Here is an 18,334-nt window from a genome sequence, read left to right as displayed (position 1 = left end):
TCCGCGCCGTCCTCCTGCCCCGGGCCGTGAAGGGGCGGGACCCGCGGCCCGGGCGCTGCGCCCGGCTCGCGGTAGGGGTCGCTGCTCCGCGGCGCGCGCTCCCACCGCGGTGAATAACGGGGCCGGGCGGGAGGAGAAAGGAAACCTGCCGGGGAGGCGGCGGCGGCCGGGAGGGAGCGGGCAGCAGAGTTCACTGCTGCTCGGGTGTCAGCGCGCGGCGGCTGCAGCGGGCTCCGCCGCGGAAGCACCCAGGGAGCCGGTCGCCCAGCTCCGGACGGCCAGGGGAGGGCCGCGAGAGGCCGGATCCGAGCGCGCCGGCGGGGCGCGAAGCCGGCGAGCCTGGCCAGCGAGGGGAGCCGCGGGGGGCGCGCCCCAGGCGGGCCCCCGGAGCCGCGCAGGATGCCGCATGAGGAGCTGCCGTCCCTGCAGAGGCCGCGCTATGGCTGTAAGTGCGCCGGGCCCGCGGTGCTCCTGCTGGTCTTGGGGAGGCCTCCCACCCCCACCCCGAGGGACGCGTTGGGGAAGCTGAGGGAGCAGGGCGCGCGCCTCGGAGGCAGCGGGAGGGCAGAGGCTGTGTGGCGGGCAAAGTTGGGCGTTGGAGTTGCAAAGGGTAGTGAGCGGCGTCCTCACGGTCTCTGCCACATTCCTAACCCCCAGCTGGCGACCCCAGCCCTCTGCCCCGCAAACCCCACGAGGCCGCGTCGGCTGCGCTCAGTCTGCTTTCTGGGACAGACCAGGTTGGAGGTTTAGGGGTATCAGGTGAGGACCCCGCGGGGCTCACGACCGCTGCCGGCTCGGGCCAGGGGGTGGCGTAAGGGACCCAATTCTCACAACTCAGAAGGAAAGTTTGTTTGCTGTAAGGCTACAGGTGGGCACCGCGAGCACTGTGCCCGCGCACTCTGTTAGCAGTAAAGTCGCTTTTCCTGGAGGGGCAGGCGTCTGTGTCTTCCTCACCCGCCCCCTCGGACTTCACCTGAGCTGAAAGAGACAGTTGGGGCCCCACAGATGTGAGTCCTTTCCTGGCTGCTACCTGAAGGGGCACCTCCTGCCCCAGCCCCTCTCCGTTCCCCTGTGACCCTGGCAGCCCTGTGCGGCGGCCGCGGGAACAGGACGCGGCGCTGGGCTCCCCCGGATACGGTCGGAGCCCGCGTGACTTGACCGAGATAGTGTCAATTACCCAGCTGGGGGCTGTCCTCGCAGGAGGCTGCTTTGGCGGACCGTGAGTGAATGGAGCAAGATGAGCGCCAACCACATGGCTTCGTGTGCAGAGTTCAGAGTCTTTACCAAACTTGTGCCAGGAAGTATTTCCTTTAAAACAGAGAGTTGGCTCTCTGGCTCTCTCCAGGGTTGGCCTTGTCAACTGGCTCAGGACCGCAGGTTAATCTTTTGCCCACACTGGCCTTGGTGGCAAAGGTACCAGGTTTGGGTTTAGCTGGTGATTTCTGTTTGCTTGTTTTGGTTCCGGCTGGTTGTGGGGCGGGGTGGGGGTGGGGTGGGGGGGTGGGCACAGACTTGCCTAATAAAAAAAGGGGCGGTAATCAACTTGGGTAAGTTCTTCCTCCCCACTAGTCTTTAGGATGGAGTGTCAGAGATGGGAAGTTAGTTTTGCATGTGACCCTTTCCGTGTCAGGCAGTCAGGAGTTTTGAGGAGTCAGCTGCCACCTCTGTATTCTAGGGAAATACATTTAGCAGTTAACCAGGCCCCAGCTGTTTGCAGCCTTGACTAGTTTGCACTTTGGAAAGCCACACAGACAGCAGAGCTCCTAGTATTCAAAGAGAAATGTTGTGTGCTCCTCCAGGGTGTGTGGTGTCAAACCTCAGGTTGGTTGAAGGTCCTTTATGTGACAAAGCCCCAGAACATAAGGTAGCTTCACTGTGTCTAATGGTAAGATGACCATGAAGTCTGGAAACTAGGTGAACATACACACAAAAAGTGTTTCGATGTCACATTTTAAACCATGGTCTGCTTGGGGTGTCATTTCTCAGTAGTTCAGTGTGCTAGGTAGGCAAAGTTGCAGTGAACGTAGTTGTATTAATGCAGCATTTCCATTCATCTCTGCATGTCATCTGTTGCCGCTTGATTTTTACTGAAACACCTATGGCTTTGGCACACTCCAGGGGCAGCAATCAAGTAGGTTGAGATTCTGCAAGCATGAAGAGCACTCCACAAGGCCATTTTCTTTGGAAATCATCTAATTTTTCTCACAAGCCTGGTGTAGTGGGATGGTGTGCCCCCTTGTTGAAATCACTCCCATTTACTTTCTCCTAGTTCATGCTGTGCTGGCATTGTGTGGTTACTAGTAACATAGTGAAAAAAGAAAGAAAAAATATCTGCTGATTTCCAAACATTATGGTCATTTTGAAATATTAATGCTTTACCATGGCTTCAATGAACACTTAATATGTCCTTAAAATGAACATTTCTATAGCTTGGATACAGGTTTAGGAATGGTTATGTTCATAGTGTATTTTCTAAGTATCTAGTGCAATATGCCTTAGTGTTAATAAGTGCTGTGTCACATTGACTATTCATGCAAAAGGGGGTGGTATGATGTATTAGAATATAATTCCCTGGCTTTCTTGGCCACTGTCAACACAAGACTGAAAATAGTGCTAAGAATGCTTCACGGAAGGCTGGGGGAGGGTGACACGGGATTGTCTTGTTGTGTCACATTATGGGCTGTGCTGTTTCTTGTTTGTGGGCTTAGTAAGTTTAATAAAACCTCAAGTTATACCAAATAGGCTTTATCCCCGACATTTAAAAACTGGGACTACATTGTTATAATTTCAGTTACAGTGCTGTAGATTCTACAAGATATTTGAGACTGGGCTTTAAAAACAACTTTGTGGGAGTTTGAATTAAGCTGTTATACTTGCCTTAGGTCTGGCCTTGTGTTCTGCCATTTCTCCTCCCCTTGAAATGTCATTAAAGTTGGTAATTCTTGTACAAAGTAAATTAACTCAGCTCAAGGCTGAATGTCTTTAAAATACCACATAGTAAGTTGTACTCGAGGGATTTCTCAATGAAGGCACCCTTCTCAGATTTCTGAAGTGAGAGGTGGCTGAAGTCTTCCTGATGTGCACACTGGAGCTCTGAATTAAAATTAAATAGATTACTTTCTATTTAATCCTTTGTTCCTCCGTGTTAGCCACATCCTCCTGCAAGTGGTGAAGCTATTTTGTGTCATACTACTATAGAACAAAGCTGAAATATCAGCTCACTTATGCAGTTCTGTAGGGAAGAACTGAAAAGAGGAAAAGGTGGAAACTGCTATATTAATTTAGACATAACCAGAATATTACACAATATAATATTATAACCAGAATATCACTCAAAACCAAATTTAAATGGCCCTTATGTATAGGTATTATTTGCAAAAACCTTTTTGTACTAGATTTAGATGATTTCAATTATCATTGATAATCAACATTTAAGTGTTTACCTTGGGTTAGTAATCAATGTGCATGTGGCAAGCACTAAGGTATTCTGCCCTTTGCAAATTTTCTTTCCTTTCATGAGAAACATTGTAAAACTAATAGTGATCAGTGTTTCACCTGGCTTCTTTTAAGAACTGCAACATAAAAGCAGCCTAAGTGTGTATGTGTTTGTTGCAGGGGTAGTTTCTGGTGGATGCTATGAGTTTTGGAATAATTCTCTCATCTGAATGGTGAGATTTCTAAATGTCTTGCCTAAAGGTTTCATCCGGGAGCAAGTTCACTATAGTTTCAGTGAGACTGAGAAATAACAACAGAACATTCTTGGGGCAAAAGGGTGTATACCTGGTTTTATTCTCACAGCAGTAGGTTGAGCACTAGAATCACGTCTGCATCCAGCAGTCTGCAGGTCTGTAATCCACCTCCTTCTCTGTCTCCCCACAGAGCACTGGGTGGAGCTCTTTATATAGTGACTCAGTCAATAACAGCTCATTACTAATGGGTATAGAAGCATTAGCCTAGCAGTAGGCCAATTACATCATCAAGTAGTTTAGGGTCAGGTGAGGATCCTGCCTGTAGGAACTTCCATTTTACCCACACTAAATCATCTGGTAACTGGAATACTGGGGTGGGCAACATAATGGAACCTCTGAACCTTTTCCCATTATCAATCTGAGATGAAGAAATTTAAGTTCTGAACTAAACTCAGGTGTGTAAAACAGGATCAAACACATCTGTGTTTAGTGCAGCTTGACTAACATTCTATTCATGCTTTCATTAGAATTGCAGAAAGTTCAAGATCTATACAATGTGATACTGTCTTTAGTAGACAAGAAGTCAAGGCACTCCTTCATGTATGCATATTTTGGTTGAACTTTTCAAAAGGACCTTTAAGGTCAACAGCTAAAGTGCTATTTTAGTATGCTTTTAACTTTAATTACACAGGTTATTAGCCATAATGACTTGATTGGGAGATTTGAAGCTTGTCATGCTGTTTGTCTTAGAGTTCAGTAAAGTAGGGTGTTGGCTAACCCCTTTTTTCTCTAGGGAACCTTTGGTTTGCTATTGCCCCTTACACTTACACTCCACAAGTGTTTTTTACTGCTCATTTTACTTAAGGTGTATACAGACAGCTCTAATGCACCAAGTCCTCATGGCAACCAAAAGAAAAACAGGCAACACAACTTCTGATTTGATAGTCAGAAAAGTCTTACAGGGTAGGCATTTCAGCACAGGGTGTGGAGTTAAGGTTTGTGAACTTACCAAGAGCTGGGTGTTTTTCATGCGCTATTGTTACCATCTGCTGCTCATTATCTCTGAGAGGACCAGTGGTTTCCCCATTTCAAAAGAAGCTGAAATCCATGATATTGTCTAAGGGCCACACAGCTAACTGGGGACAGTGGGGACTTGAAAGCCGTGCTGTCAGACCGTGAAAACTTTTCTCACCAGCTGTTGCCAGTTAGCCTCCCCTGAATCAGTGTTAGGAGTTTCAGTGCTTTCTATTTCAAGTGTTTGTCATCATCTAATCAAACTGCAGAAACCTATAGCCGTTTGGATAGTGTGCACTTTTAAAAGTAGGTGCATGATAGTCTCTAAGGTTGATTTTGCTTCCCCCTTCCCGCCTAGAAAGGCATAGAAGAAAAATACATGGGCTTTTTATAGAGCACATCCTGGCTAATTTTTCATTAGACTTTCACTGGCAAGTGGCTGGTAGAGTGGGGAACATGGGAAGGTTAGGCGCAGTTGGAGTGCCAGGGGCTGGAGGGCGGCCCAGGTGTGGGGGTGCACACATTTGGTGCCTCCTCTCTGCTGCACGGAGGCACCTTCACGGTGCTTCTAGACCTGCGTCTTCTTTTGGATGGGCAGGTTGGTCAGCTGGTTCTGCTCAGTATAGGCCAGAAGTTACTGAATAGTGATTATACTTATGGTAATGATGGCATTTGGTGAATATAAAGTTAGGTAAGTGCAGACTTAACTGGAGCCTTGCAGACACCAGGGAGACAAATAACTAACTCAGAACTATCTCAGAAGGTAAATTCTCTGAGAACAGGTAAGAAAAAAAAGTACAGTTATAGTAGGACAAGGATCTTGACAACTAAATTATCTAGGGGTAGGATTTCTCTCCCCTCTCTTTTTCCTCATTCTCTCCATTCCTTGTGGCAGTTTTTACTTCTCAGGTTTCCTGTGTAGATTTAGGGCCCGCAAATGACCAACATCCCAGGTGTGTTGAATAATGGCTCATGCCAAGTTTTCATTTCAGTTCATTAGCAGGCCTGCAAATTTAACAAACTAACTGAAGAGAGTCCTTTATCGTTGCAGTCAGGGACTGTGTGCGGCCCTTCTTGCCCATGTGCTGGAAAGGAGCTGACAGGTGGTTCTCACTGTAGTGGTTTTCAAGAAGCAGTTTCTGAAGCAGAAACAGCAGCAGAGCATCATCACTTTAGAACTCGTTGGAAAGGAGAATTCCTCAGCCCAACCAGACCTGGATCAGAAACTCTGTGGGTACAGCCCAGCCACATTTCAACAACCTTTTAGGTGACTGTTGCACTGCTCAGATGAGGGTGAAGAGACAGTTCTAGTGCAGGTCAGCCTCTTCACAGTGCTTGGAGGTTTTTGTCAAGTAAGTGTAAACACAGGGCACATCACCAAATGCTTTATTTACAGTATTCCTTGTATGTGTGCAAGCACACATACACACCACGTACAAACCCAGGCATTGATTTCTATGTAGAAACCTATACAGAAATTCTGATGTGTTTAGTTTATAGCATTTATTTTGGTATGGCTTTAAGGTTGATTTTTATCCCTTCTGGGAAACAAATGTGATTCAGAAGATAAAGTCCAGAGTCTCCTATGACTAGGGATTAAGCTGAGCTCTCTGAGGCTTTCTAGGTAGAGGGAGGGCTTTAAGGAGCCACTGGGGAGGCTGAGTGAGCTGCGAAACTTTTTGTGTAAAAGGTCCAAGCCTGGCAATTCTAAGCTCTAATCTTTGCAGGGGGGGTGCCTGGAGTCAAGGTTGAAAGGTGCCCTCTTATTTTTTTTCTCTAGGACAATGTAAAGTGTTTTGCATTCATTCACTTTATCATTCACAACTTTTAGAACAGCTGAATGTTAGCAGAAATATTATTGGTAGGCACAATGTACCTGGTCATTTGCACATTGCAGGCAAACTATAAATCTGTTTATTTTGCCACTGATTAAAGATAGGATGTTCCTATAATTTTTTTTGCTTGGGATCCCCAAAGAAGATGCTTTTAAAATTGTTCTTTCTTCATTACTACTAAATCTCTGAAGGAAGACATTTTTTCATTTTTAAAAAATTAAGGGTAGATTAGTTCCTGATAATTTTGTCTCAATTCTCATATTTTACTGCCAATATGAATTCAGTCTTAAGTAATGTTAATGTATTTCCTTAGTCATCTGCATATAAAAAGACTTGATTTGCATGTGATTGAAGCAACATGTATTTCAAATATTTAAGTTATGCTTAGATTCAATACCTAGCTGGTATCCTGGTTATCAGGGTGCTGAGAAGACGCTCAATAAATATTTGTTATTATTACAAGTTTTGCTTAAAGTGTACTGTTTGTTTAAAGGAGGGACTAGTTTCTATTGTCTGTTAAATTAATGATAATCTCAATAGCTTTCAAGTGCCAGGCAAATATTTAATGTTCAGTTTAGATTTGCCTTCACCCTCTGTGGAGCCTAGGCAAGTTATTTTCTCTGTGCCTCAGTTTCTTCACTTGTAAAATGCAGGTGGAAAAGTGCATGCTCAGAGGGTTAAATGATTTAATACTTGGGAACATACATGTTCAGAACGTGCTTATGTGGAATCAGCACTTGAATGGTGGGGAGACAGTTGGTGGTGGCAGTGTCACCCTCATTGTGTCACTGCTGCCTCTTGCCTCTCCCCACCTCCTTGCCCTTTTCTCATTTGAACAGAAAGTCAGTTTAAAATCCTGGCCCCATACTCTCTTGAAAGAATATACTCATGGGAAAATTCTTTAGTTATCTCTATGGAAAAAGAGCCAATCTCAGTTTGGGTGGAGGTGAAATCAATCTTTGTTTATGTATACTTAAAAAAAAAACCCTAACATGTTCTATTGCTGACTGCTTCCGAATAAAGTTGGGCAGGGTTAGATATCTGCATTGCATTCTTCTTGCATCTTAGAAAAGATCATGGAGTTGTCACTAGTGTGCCTGGGGAGTTCGCTCTCTGCAGGTACTAAGCATCCTGTTTTCTCATTCGGGGTTAAGTTGGTCATTGCTGCTGGGTTTGAAAGCCCAAGGGGTAATGAGCTATTGAAATGGAAGATGCTACTTGAAATAAGTGGTTCAGTTTGGCTGGGCTGAGAGGGTGAGCCAACCTTGTGGCCAGCCAAGTGCTGTAGGGGGTTAGCAGGAGGTAGGAAGAGGAGACGGAATTACCCTGGGTTCATCTGACATCCCGCAGGCCTTACAGCCTCTGGGAAGTTATCGAAGCTTTAGGCGCATGAGCCCAGGGAAGCTAGACTTAGAAATAACTGAAAGGTTGGAACCATAAGAAATAGAGAAATCTGGGCTGCTTCTCACGTGCCTGCTTTCAGATTACTCATTCACTCTGCTTCCCCATTCTACCAGGTTTTCATTCTGGCAAATTTCATCTAAATGTTTCCAATCACTACTCCTTCCACAGAAAGGGAGCACTGCAATCAGCCAGACTCGACTGATTCTTACCTGGTCCTTGTGTATGTCTGTCACTTTCTAATTTCCCTCAGCTCTGGACTGACCAAGCAGGCTCCACAAGGTTAGGGTAAGAGGCCTGGCAAGATGTCAGTCCTATAGTCAGCCTCACAGAACGTGAATTCACCATTCAACCCCCACCTAAACTGTGCTCTCTCCCCTTACGAGATCCAGGAAGGTGGCTTCTCAGAGCCTGGTTATATTAATGGCTTAGAAATGGTCATTACAGAATTAATTCATTCATGTTCTTGCTTTCATTCTGTATCTAAAGAGTTTTATTTTTCCAAAGGGGAGGAAAGACTCATTTAAAAAGAATATATAGAGATTTGGTTATCTGTCCATAAGAACCAGGGTCCCATGAGTCCTTTCCTTGCTTTGGCACCAGTTCTGGAGACAGTCTCAGATTCTTCAGTTCTCCAATAAAGTGTTTGCCATTGTTGGTTTGAATCAGCCAGCAATTCAGAGGATTGTGTTTACATATTCCTCTTCAACGTAGGTTCTGGCTGTAGCATTTCACATTTGATTAGGTGAACTCAGAACAAAATGGAACTTTAAAAACATGCTTCTATGTAGTAGTTTTGAAATCTCTGAAAATGTGTACCTTTGATCTGTTAAATAGGACAAACAAAACCTAGCAAACAAGCAGGGAAGGTACATCTAACTGTGTCCTTGGAACTATTTCTAGAAAGTTATGCAAACATCTTTTTAGAGGTTGCTTTTGCTGGGGGACATGGATGGCACGAGTGAGGATGCTATTTGAAATTGTTTTTACCATGTATTACCTTTCAGAAAAATAAAGCAAAGGTGTTTTGAAAAATACTGTACTACCTTGATTACTCTGAGAATAGCATGGATAAAATAGAATAGCAGTAATATCCATGAGGGTTGGAATGCTGTCTTTTGGTCACTGCTGTAGCCCTAGTTCCTGGCATGGAAGTCCACAAACATGTCAACGGAGATTCTATCTAGGTAATGAGATAATAGATGAACTAAAGTGTTTTTCCTTTTCAAATTTTCCATGAAAATGTCTCTAGAGTTGCAAAAGTGTTATGTTACCCTTGGCTACTCAAGGTACAAAGTTCTCCTCACCTACAAACTCTACCTTGAGAAAATTAGTCTGAAAAACGGGTCTGGTATTGGGAGGATTCAATGTAGATCTAATTTTCCAGGTGTGTATGTGAGAGAGATTGAGAGACAGTGATTCAAAGACGCAGTGTTGAAAGGTCCAGGACTCTCTAGTTGGGCTGGAGAGGTTGAGGGGTTGGATGAAAAAACATAAGGATTGGCAAGGTAGAGTTAGCAATGACAACAGAAAAAATCCCAGGTGAGCAATAGCTATTCAAGGTTCTTAAAATTTGCAAAGGGTAAGTGTAAAGGAAGCTGATCTCTAACAGGCAATAATACTCAAGGAGTAGTGTCCATAGTGAAATAGATTGCTGACATAAAAGTAGGAGATTATTCTCTTGCTTCAACAGGAGAACTCCCAAGAGCCTGTAAAGAGGTAGACCAGTCATTATTACTATTTCATTTCACAAGAGGTGCTAGATGCTGTGTATGGGATAGGATTCACGCTAGGGGTTTGCAGAACAAATGCCTTCAGGGGTCAAGGGGGATCAGAGCCTTACATGGAAATGTTGAGAAGCTTTGATGTGTCCCTCAAAAGGAGATCATGTTTGCTACCTTAGTCACTCGAATTGGGAGGGAACAATTGTGATCAGCGCACAGCCAGAACCGTGAGAGATGTGAAGAACTGGCAGCAGGGCAGCATTCACATCTGCGAGCTCAGATCAAGGTGATGCTCACTGTATGACATAGGGTACAGCTTCTGTGAGCTGCTGTCCAGATCTACAAAATGGCTTTGTTTACCCCAAAAGGAACATAAGGGATAGGAGATGCCTCTGAAAAGTGTCAAGTGTGGACATGTGTGGCCACGGTAGGCAGTGGGGGTAATTTTGCCACTTAATTGAATGACTCCTTGGTGTAGTCCTACTGCAGTTGAAAGCTTTTATCACTGAATCATCTACCTCAAAGGCATTGCTACTTTAGTTTTGTGACATAGCTGTTTTTGGACCCATGTTTGAAACAAGACTTTTTTCTTCCTCCTCCAGTTTAAAGGAAAATTTTGGCCTTTGGTAGTAATATTCTTGAGATGTAAACTTTCTAAATCCTAACGTAAAACCTTTCACCAGATCCTTTCTTGTCCATCTGCTTGTTTCTTTTACTAGGAGGTGTAAATAAGGGAAAACAGGTGAATAGTAGAATCCTCAAAACTGAAAAGCCTTTTCGAGAGTAGTGTATCTGTGAGACCCGTGCTGTGGGAGAGTGCTTCAGAATCTCTGTTTTTAACACTGGGAGAATGAAGCTTGCAAGGCAATGCTGTCTCCTGGTTGGTGAATAGGGCCTATTTCTTTGTAAAGTTGAGATGTGGCTTATTCCTACAGCAGGATAGAAGGCAGGGCAGCTGGGGTCACTGGTGGCTTGAGGAGATTTCCCAGGGCTGTAGGGTGTCAACAGCAGGCAGCCTCCTAGGTCAATCGCACGTCTTTGACCATCATTCCTGCCCTCATAATGCCACATCTTGGTTAGAGCTCTTCTGATTCCTAGTTGGCCACCTGGCTTCCCAAGCTTCACCAAAAAATAACGTTGATTTTGTGGCTTTCATCCCTCAGATATTCCATTAATTTGTTTCAGGGTAGAATTCTGGCATAGGTATTTTTGTTTTGTTTTCCTACTTAAAAAATTGTTCGAGCCCTCAAAACCTCAAAGAACAATGCAGTGAGCATCTATTCCTTCTACTTAACTTCAGTGACCGCTATCATCTCCACACACTGTCCCATCTGCATGCATTCAGACAGCTCCCCCCGCACACTGTAGCCCCATCACCCGTGCCCACAGGGATGCCCTCCTCTACAACCACATCCTCGGTGCCAACAGTACTGTGTGTTGAAGCGCACTGTACAGTTTTAAAGTTGACACTAAGCTTCTCTCTCCCCAGCTGTACTTTAATAGCCATTTTTTTGGATCCAGGATCCAGTCCAGTTTCTCACATTGCCGTTGGCTCTGACACCCTTGGTCTTCCCCAGGCTGAAACACTGTTCCCTCTTCCCTGTCAATCCAAAGACATTGAATCCCCTGAAGAGTCCAGGCCCATTTCCTGGCATGAATGCTTAATGATTGATACTGTTTCCTCCCAGTGCATCACATCAGGGGTCCATTGCATCTAGCCTCCTGTTACTGGTGATGAAGAGAAATTTTTTTTAAAATCTCCATAAGAGATTCCAGTGTGCAGCCACAGTTTGAAATCCACTGAATTAAACCCCTCATTCTGTATGTTTGTTATAAAATACAGAACATAAAACTTGCCATTTTAAACATCTTTAAGTGTGCCATCCAGTGGCATCAAGTACATTCACATTGTTGTGCAACCATCACCACCATCCACTGCCAGAACTTTTTCATTTTCTCAAACTGACAGTCTGTAATCATTAAACAGTAATTCTCCATTCTCTCCTCCCAGCCCCTGGCATTCACCTCTGTGAATTGGACTACTGTAGATATCTAAGTGGAATCATGCAGTATCCATACTTTTGTGACTGGCTTATTTCACTTAGCTTAATGTCCTTGAGGTTCACACACATTGTACCGTATGTCAGGACTTCCTCCCTTCTTAAGGCTGAATAATATTCCATTGTATTTATGCACCACATTTTGTTTATCTGTTCATCTCTTGATGGACTCTTGTGTTGTTTCCACCCTTTGGCTGTTGTGGATAACACTGCTGTGAACATAGGTGTATGAGTATCTCTTCGAGTCCCTGATTTCACTTCTTTTGAGTCTATACCCAGAAAAGGGATTGCTGAATCATATAATAATTCTATGTCTAATTTTTTGAGAAACACAGCTCCCACTTATCAGTTAAGTGAATTGAAGAAGCCTCAGAAGAGTGAAGTATCTTCCAGTTCAAGAAAGAACTTAGAATGCAAGTCTCTAGGCTCCTGTTCATCCATGGGAATATTTGTAGATCCATCTCTTTTTCATAGGGGTTTAAGACCAAGGGTGTGAAACCTAGCTGTGGCAAGATTTACTGCTTTGCAACCTCAGGTGATATGTAGGACAAGGATTAGAGTATAGTATTTCACTAACAGTATGCATAACGTTTTATAGTTTAGTTTTTGGTTGATATTTAAATAGTACATAGACAAGTTGTCTTTGCTCTATGTAAATAATGCAAAGGGAGCTAACAGGTTGCATCTCTTGGGTGAATAGGATTTTTTTTCATTTAGGTATCATTGATACATGATCTTATGCTCAGGCTTCACATGAGCAACATTGTGGTTACAACATTCACCCATATTATGAAGTCCCCACCACATACCCCATTACAGTCACTGTCCAACAGCATAGTAAGATGCTATAGAGTCACTACTTGTCTTCTCTGTACTGTACTTCCTTCCCCGTGCCCCCCCCCTATATTATGTACGCTAAGGATTTTTAAAACAGAATAATGTTTAGTTCGTTAACCTAGCTCCTCCAAATACTAGCTGTGTGACCTTGGGCAAAGTCTTAACTTCTCTGGTTATATTGTTCAACTGTAAAATGAGGATGATAATAGTAGTCAGAATTGAATGAATGAATCTACATAAAGTCCTTGGTGTCTGGTACCAGGAAACTTTCATTTAGTGCAAGCCATTTATATAATATTTCCCATTGACTTCAAATATGTTTAGGTAATCCTGATTATCTTCAGAAGTATTATTTGGAATGCTGGAGTTTTTAAATGAGTTATTATGTATTGTTGGACTAGGCATCTCTGTTTGGCTGTCTATGGCTGGCAGCTTGAGGCATCTGAATGGCAATCCTTAACTAGAGTGGAAAATGGCAGGAGCCAGTGAGAGCAGGGCCCTGGAACTCTGTGGACTATTGCAGTAAGTGTCAACTATTTCCTACGGGTGAGTATTGGTCATTTTTATACACTGCTGAGGCCATGGGATCCAGTTAAGTAAGTGTGTTTGGATGATTCTGCTTCACTGGGCCCTGCCTAAGGTGGAAAAGAGAGCAGAGTGGATGGAGGACCTTGACCGCCATGGGATCCAGTTAAGTAAGTGTGTTTGGATGATTCTGCTTCGCTGGGCCCTGCCTAAGGTGGCTCTAGGACTAGGCAGCCTGCTGTTTTTGAAGACTTTTTATTCGTCCACTCTCAGATTGGAAATGAGCTGAAATTAGAAGATTGACAGTCTAACTCCATGGAGCCAAGTTGTTGTGCCTTAATGATTAGTTTGGAGCTTGTGTTAAGTAAGGTGTGAAGTTCTCAGGATTATTTAACAGGAGAAAATGTTGGCTCTGCAGAATAGCCTAGTAAGTATTGAAATTTGGATAGTCCTATTTCAGTGGAAAACCCTGATCTAACCCTGGTCTTGACCTGCCTCTGGTTGCCTTGTACAGCCTAGGGAGAGACATCCCATAGTGCCTCATGTCTGACAGGAGGTGGGCATTGTGCACCCACTTCTAAAGAGAAGGAACCAGTCTTTGCCCTTTTCTGTCAGTTCAACCTCTGTTGATGCTGATAATAATAAATACATAAAGTATCTATATGTGCCAGGTGCTGTTGTAAGTACTTTATATGAATCACTTGATTTAATCCTGATTACAACCCTCTGAGGTTAGTAATATTATCACCATTTTATAGGTGGAAAACTGAGGTACAGAGATATTAAGTAACTTGCCCATGGTCCCACAGCTAGTAAGTGGTGGGGTCAAGATCTGAACCTAAGCAGTTCAAATTTGTGCCTACCATACCTGTTGGATACAAATTAAGTCAGTTTTTGGTTCTTGGTCCTCTGTCTTCTAGCCATTTTTTGTTTCCTATTGGAACAAATTTAACAAACTGGGTGGCTTAATACAACAGAAATTTATTTTCTTACATTTGTGAGGCTAGAAAACCAAGATCAAGGTGTTGCTGGGCCATATGCACTCTGAGCCTCTGCTGGAGGATCCCACCTTGCCTCTTTCTGGCTTCTGGCTATTGCCAGCAATCCTGAGGGTTCCTTGGCTTGTAGATGTACCACCACTCCAGTCTCTTCCTCCGTGGTTACCTGGAATTCTCTCTGGGCTTCTGCTTCTTCTTACAAAGCACCAATCATTGGATTAGGACCCATTCTAATCCAGTATGACCTCATTTTAATTTATTGCCTCTGCAAAAACCCCACTTCAAAGTAAATTCACGTTCTGTGGTTCTGGACACACATGAATTTGGGGAGATGCTACCATTCAATTTGGGAAAATTAAGAATTTTAGATGCAGTGAATCATTAAATTTGGGAAAAGTAAGAATTTTTAGCACGATGATTTTGTGAACAGTGATGTGTATAGCCAACGAGAGGCAATGAGCTAGTGGAGTGGGCTTGTGCCTGCTATTAAGTGAAGTGCTTGCTCATCACCAAAGGAAGGGTAGGGAGAGTGCAGAGGCAGCAGATATCAAAGAAAGAATTGGAAGCATCAGAAGACAGATGAGGCTGTAGTGGACACTCAGAGAGACAGGAAGAGCAGTAACAGCATCGCTGTTGAGGAGCGAGCTCCTCATAAGGATACTTTAAACCCTCTCTCAATGGCTGTCGTTGAGTACATTCTGAGTAAGAGGACTGGGTAGAGTATGGTCCTGTTCAGAGGAGTTTCTATGAAGTCTACTTTGCAGTGCCTATTGGTTTGGCCAACCATTAAGCAGAAAATAGGCTCATATATAGAAGTCCTTTGATCAGGCTGGATGGCTGAGACTGTTTCCAACATAATTTCTATGGCAACAGGACTTTCTGACGTAAATCCGTAACTCAGGTTTACGAATATACACTTTCTGGTTTTTTTTGCTTTGGCTGATAAAAAGCACAGAACTAAATTTGGGGCTACAAAATCTATAGAATTTGAGTAAAGGGCTTATACATAGTTTTTGTTGTATTTATATTCCTTCTGTCTTCATTTTTTTGTAAGTACTGTTATTTTGCCTTTACTCAATTTCCTGATATACTTTTTTCTTACATATCTTTGTTAACTTCCTCAACTATTTTTAGAAGGAAGTGAGATATAAGTAAAGTGTCCATTCAAGAAAGGAGCTCTTTGGGCTGACCTCTGCCCTCAGAGAGCTGACCTTAGGGTCAGGGGGCTGGCACAGTGTCTCAGAGCCCTGGCTCTGCACTTACTGCCACTCAGGTTTTCTTCCCTATGAAATGAAGTAATGAAGTAGTGGTGCCTGTCTGATGGTATCATTAGGACAAAATGGAATAGCAAAGGGAAAGCACTTAGCACAATGCCTGTCACCTACAGAGTGCTCAGTGGGTGAAGAAAAAAGGCGTTGCAGAAGAGGAGATAGTGTGAGCTGAGGCCCAGAGTTGAGCATGCACGCATGCATTTGGGATTGAGTAGAGGAAAGGAGAGCAGAGTGGATAGAGGACCTTGACCGCTTTGAAGGCGAGCATTCTTTGACACTGCAAAAGCACCGACCACCGCTGGCCGCCTCTGCTCCTTCCTCCTCAGCACCTTCTCTGCAGTGACTCCCAGCCCATGCCTGCTGGGCTGTTTCTTCCCCTGTTTTAGTTTGTTCCATCTGGAGCATGTGCTAGCTCACTGCTCTCAGGAGGTCTGCTCTCCTTACTGATTCTACCAGAAAGGAAGGAGAAGTTTAAAACTCAGAACTCTGGTGACCAACACTATTTTAGGAGACAGATTCTTCATTAAAGTTTTATTGCTTTAGTTCCTTTTTCTTCTCCATCCTCTTTATTTACTACCTTCTGTTATACATAAGCTTTTGAAGTCTGAATAACAGACAGCTTTTCATGTTGCCATTGGAGAACCACAGGCAGAACTTAAAACGATTGGTTTCTAATGATGTGGAGAAATGCTTATGTAATAAAGTGAAAAGGCAGGATACACTGTGGGGAAGTTAGAGCTTAAATCCTATGGGGAAAAAGACTGGAAGGGAGTGCATCAAATTAATAGTTGTTTTAGATAGAACTGTATTTCCTGTTTTGCTGCCTTCATTTTTCCAAGACAGACCTGTATCAGGCTTAAAATGGGATGGGGTGGTGGGAGCGGTGGGAACCTCACCCACATTAATTTTCATATTATTCCTTCCTATTGTGAGATATCAAATCCTTCACCATCTGGATTTGGCTGACAGGCTGTATAGTCTTCAGGTAGGAACTGTTGGGGTGCTAGAATGAGGTGGCAGTGAACCATCTTGCTGGCCTTGTTTATTGGCTGCCTTTTTACTGAGTCTGTGAGCTCCATGAGACTCTTGAGACTTCATGAGCTGGTGCACGCGTGTTGCATGGAAATAGGAATTTGTGTGTGTGCTGGTGTTAGAAGTTGGAAGATGGACTGAATTTGAATTAGAAATTGTTGTGTAACTAACTTCATGGGTCAAGCTGGGAGTGGGTTTTCCCATGGTCTGTGCCAACATCCTCTCTTGATACCTTCAAGTCACAAGATGAGAGTGCATTTGCTCAGTTCTGGGTTTTCCTTCATCAGCATCCAGTCATTGCCAGCAAGCACAATTTCGGTCAGCTGGCACATCACCAGCAAGGGCCAAATTAGACATAATTGCACATCAGCTTAACGTCCAGGTCTGTAGCTCACTGTGTTCTGCAGAAGCATGCCAGATGGAGCTTTGTTCTCCCTGGGAATAGCACGCCCCAGAAGCAAGGTTACAGTTTAACTCATCCTCCAAACCTAGACACCTTTGTGAGGTGAGGGGGTTCTCTTAATTACGCTAAGGCAACTGTGTTCCCTGGGCTGTTTCTCCACAGCCTGGGATGTATGGTCTCCCTGACCGTTAGGATGGGTCTTTCTCTGTTCTGTGAAATGAGCTTCACTTTCCTAGACAGTCTGTGTAGCAACCTTTGGAGGCGAGGGGGAAGCCAAGACTGTTGGAGAGGATGCTGGGGCATTTGAGAAAAGGGGAGGCAGGGTATCTTTTCAGGAACATTGAGCTAAAAATAGAGCACTGTCATTCACCAGTTGCTCCAGCACTTCACACACTGGGTTTGTGCCGTTGTTCCTTTCTCTGCATTCCTCAGGAGCTCCCTCTGCTTCTCCTGTGCTGTAAAGGAGCATGCTTGCTGAGTTGGCTGGGATGCAGACCCTTTAATATGCCAAGGGAGCTGGGCAGCAGGATCACTAAGGCCCCTGCCAGCTGTCACAGCCCATGATTTTATGATAGTACCCTAAGGCCTGCACAGCGTGGGTCATGAGGCAGGGACAAGTGGGGGGGGGGCCCTTCCTGCTGAAAGCACAGGGCTCCGGCTCCTTGTCCCCAGCTGTTGCACACTCAGTGGCAGGCTCTTCCCTGAACCAAAGTTGGAAAACCACTGAGTGAGGGGAGTGCAGCCTGGACTGTTGGTTTTTTGGTGGGGTGAGCTGTAGGTGAACGGGAAGTACAAAGAGAGAGAAGAAATGGCATTACGATTAACTGTAGATCTGGGTTTCTCAGCCTCAGTACTTCTGATGTTTTGGACTAGAAGGTCTCAGGTGTGGGGGCCTGTGGTTTGTAGCGTGTGTAACAGCATCTCTGACACACTAAATGCATGCCAGAGCATTCCCCGCTCAGTTGTGACAACCCAGAATGTCCCCACACATTGCCAAAGGTTCCTGGTTGAGAATCACTGCTGTAGGTAAAGCAACAGAATTGTTTTCTGGATAGTTTTATGTTGCTCTGTTTTGTTCTGGCCAAGCTCCTATCTTAAGCTTTTTAATACCATTTACTGGCCCAATTAGGGTGTGTGATAGTGGGTGGTGATTTAAAATGAAATAGCAGCACTTTCATGCTCTTGAATTTGGCTCTGAAATAAAGTGAGCCGCGCTCTCCCCATTCCCCTTTCAAGAGTGTGTGAATAGTGTGGTCTTCCTGCTGGGAATGGGATTATGCTCTTTCCCACCTCTTAAAACTTTTTTCAAAGTATTTACCATGACTAGTATAACAAGTTTTATACTGAAAAAGACATTTTAAATAAAGGTTTCCTAGTAGAGCACTTCTCACACCTTTCTGTGCATATGCATCATCTGAGGCTCTGGTCAAACTGTGGATTCAGGGGCTCTGGGCCAGGCCTGAGGTTCCATGTGCTGGACAAGCTCCCAGATACCCAGACAGTAGCCCACACGTCCATAGTGAGGCTCTAACAAGGGCCAGCTCT

The 18,334-nt window shown here is 44.3% G+C and overlaps 1 protein-coding gene across 1 annotated transcript in view; it reads left to right on the top strand.

Annotated features, from left to right (window-relative positions):
• Positions 1-18,334, top strand: part of IQGAP2 (IQ motif containing GTPase activating protein 2) — a 265,034-nt gene continuing 246,700 nt past the window's right edge. The window contains exon 1 of the mRNA XM_017640236.3: positions 1-445. Within this exon, the coding sequence (XP_017495725.3) occupies positions 400-445 (46 nt within the window). The 5' untranslated portion in view covers positions 1-399. The remainder of the gene's footprint in view (positions 446-18,334) is intronic.

Source organism: Manis javanica, chromosome 1 (genome assembly GCF_040802235.1).
Source record: "Manis javanica isolate MJ-LG chromosome 1, MJ_LKY, whole genome shotgun sequence".
In the NCBI taxonomy this organism is placed as follows: Eukaryota; Metazoa; Chordata; class Mammalia; order Pholidota; family Manidae; genus Manis; species Manis javanica.
The sequence above is the reverse complement of the archived record's forward strand: the minus strand, read 5'-3'. Positions and strand labels throughout refer to the sequence as shown.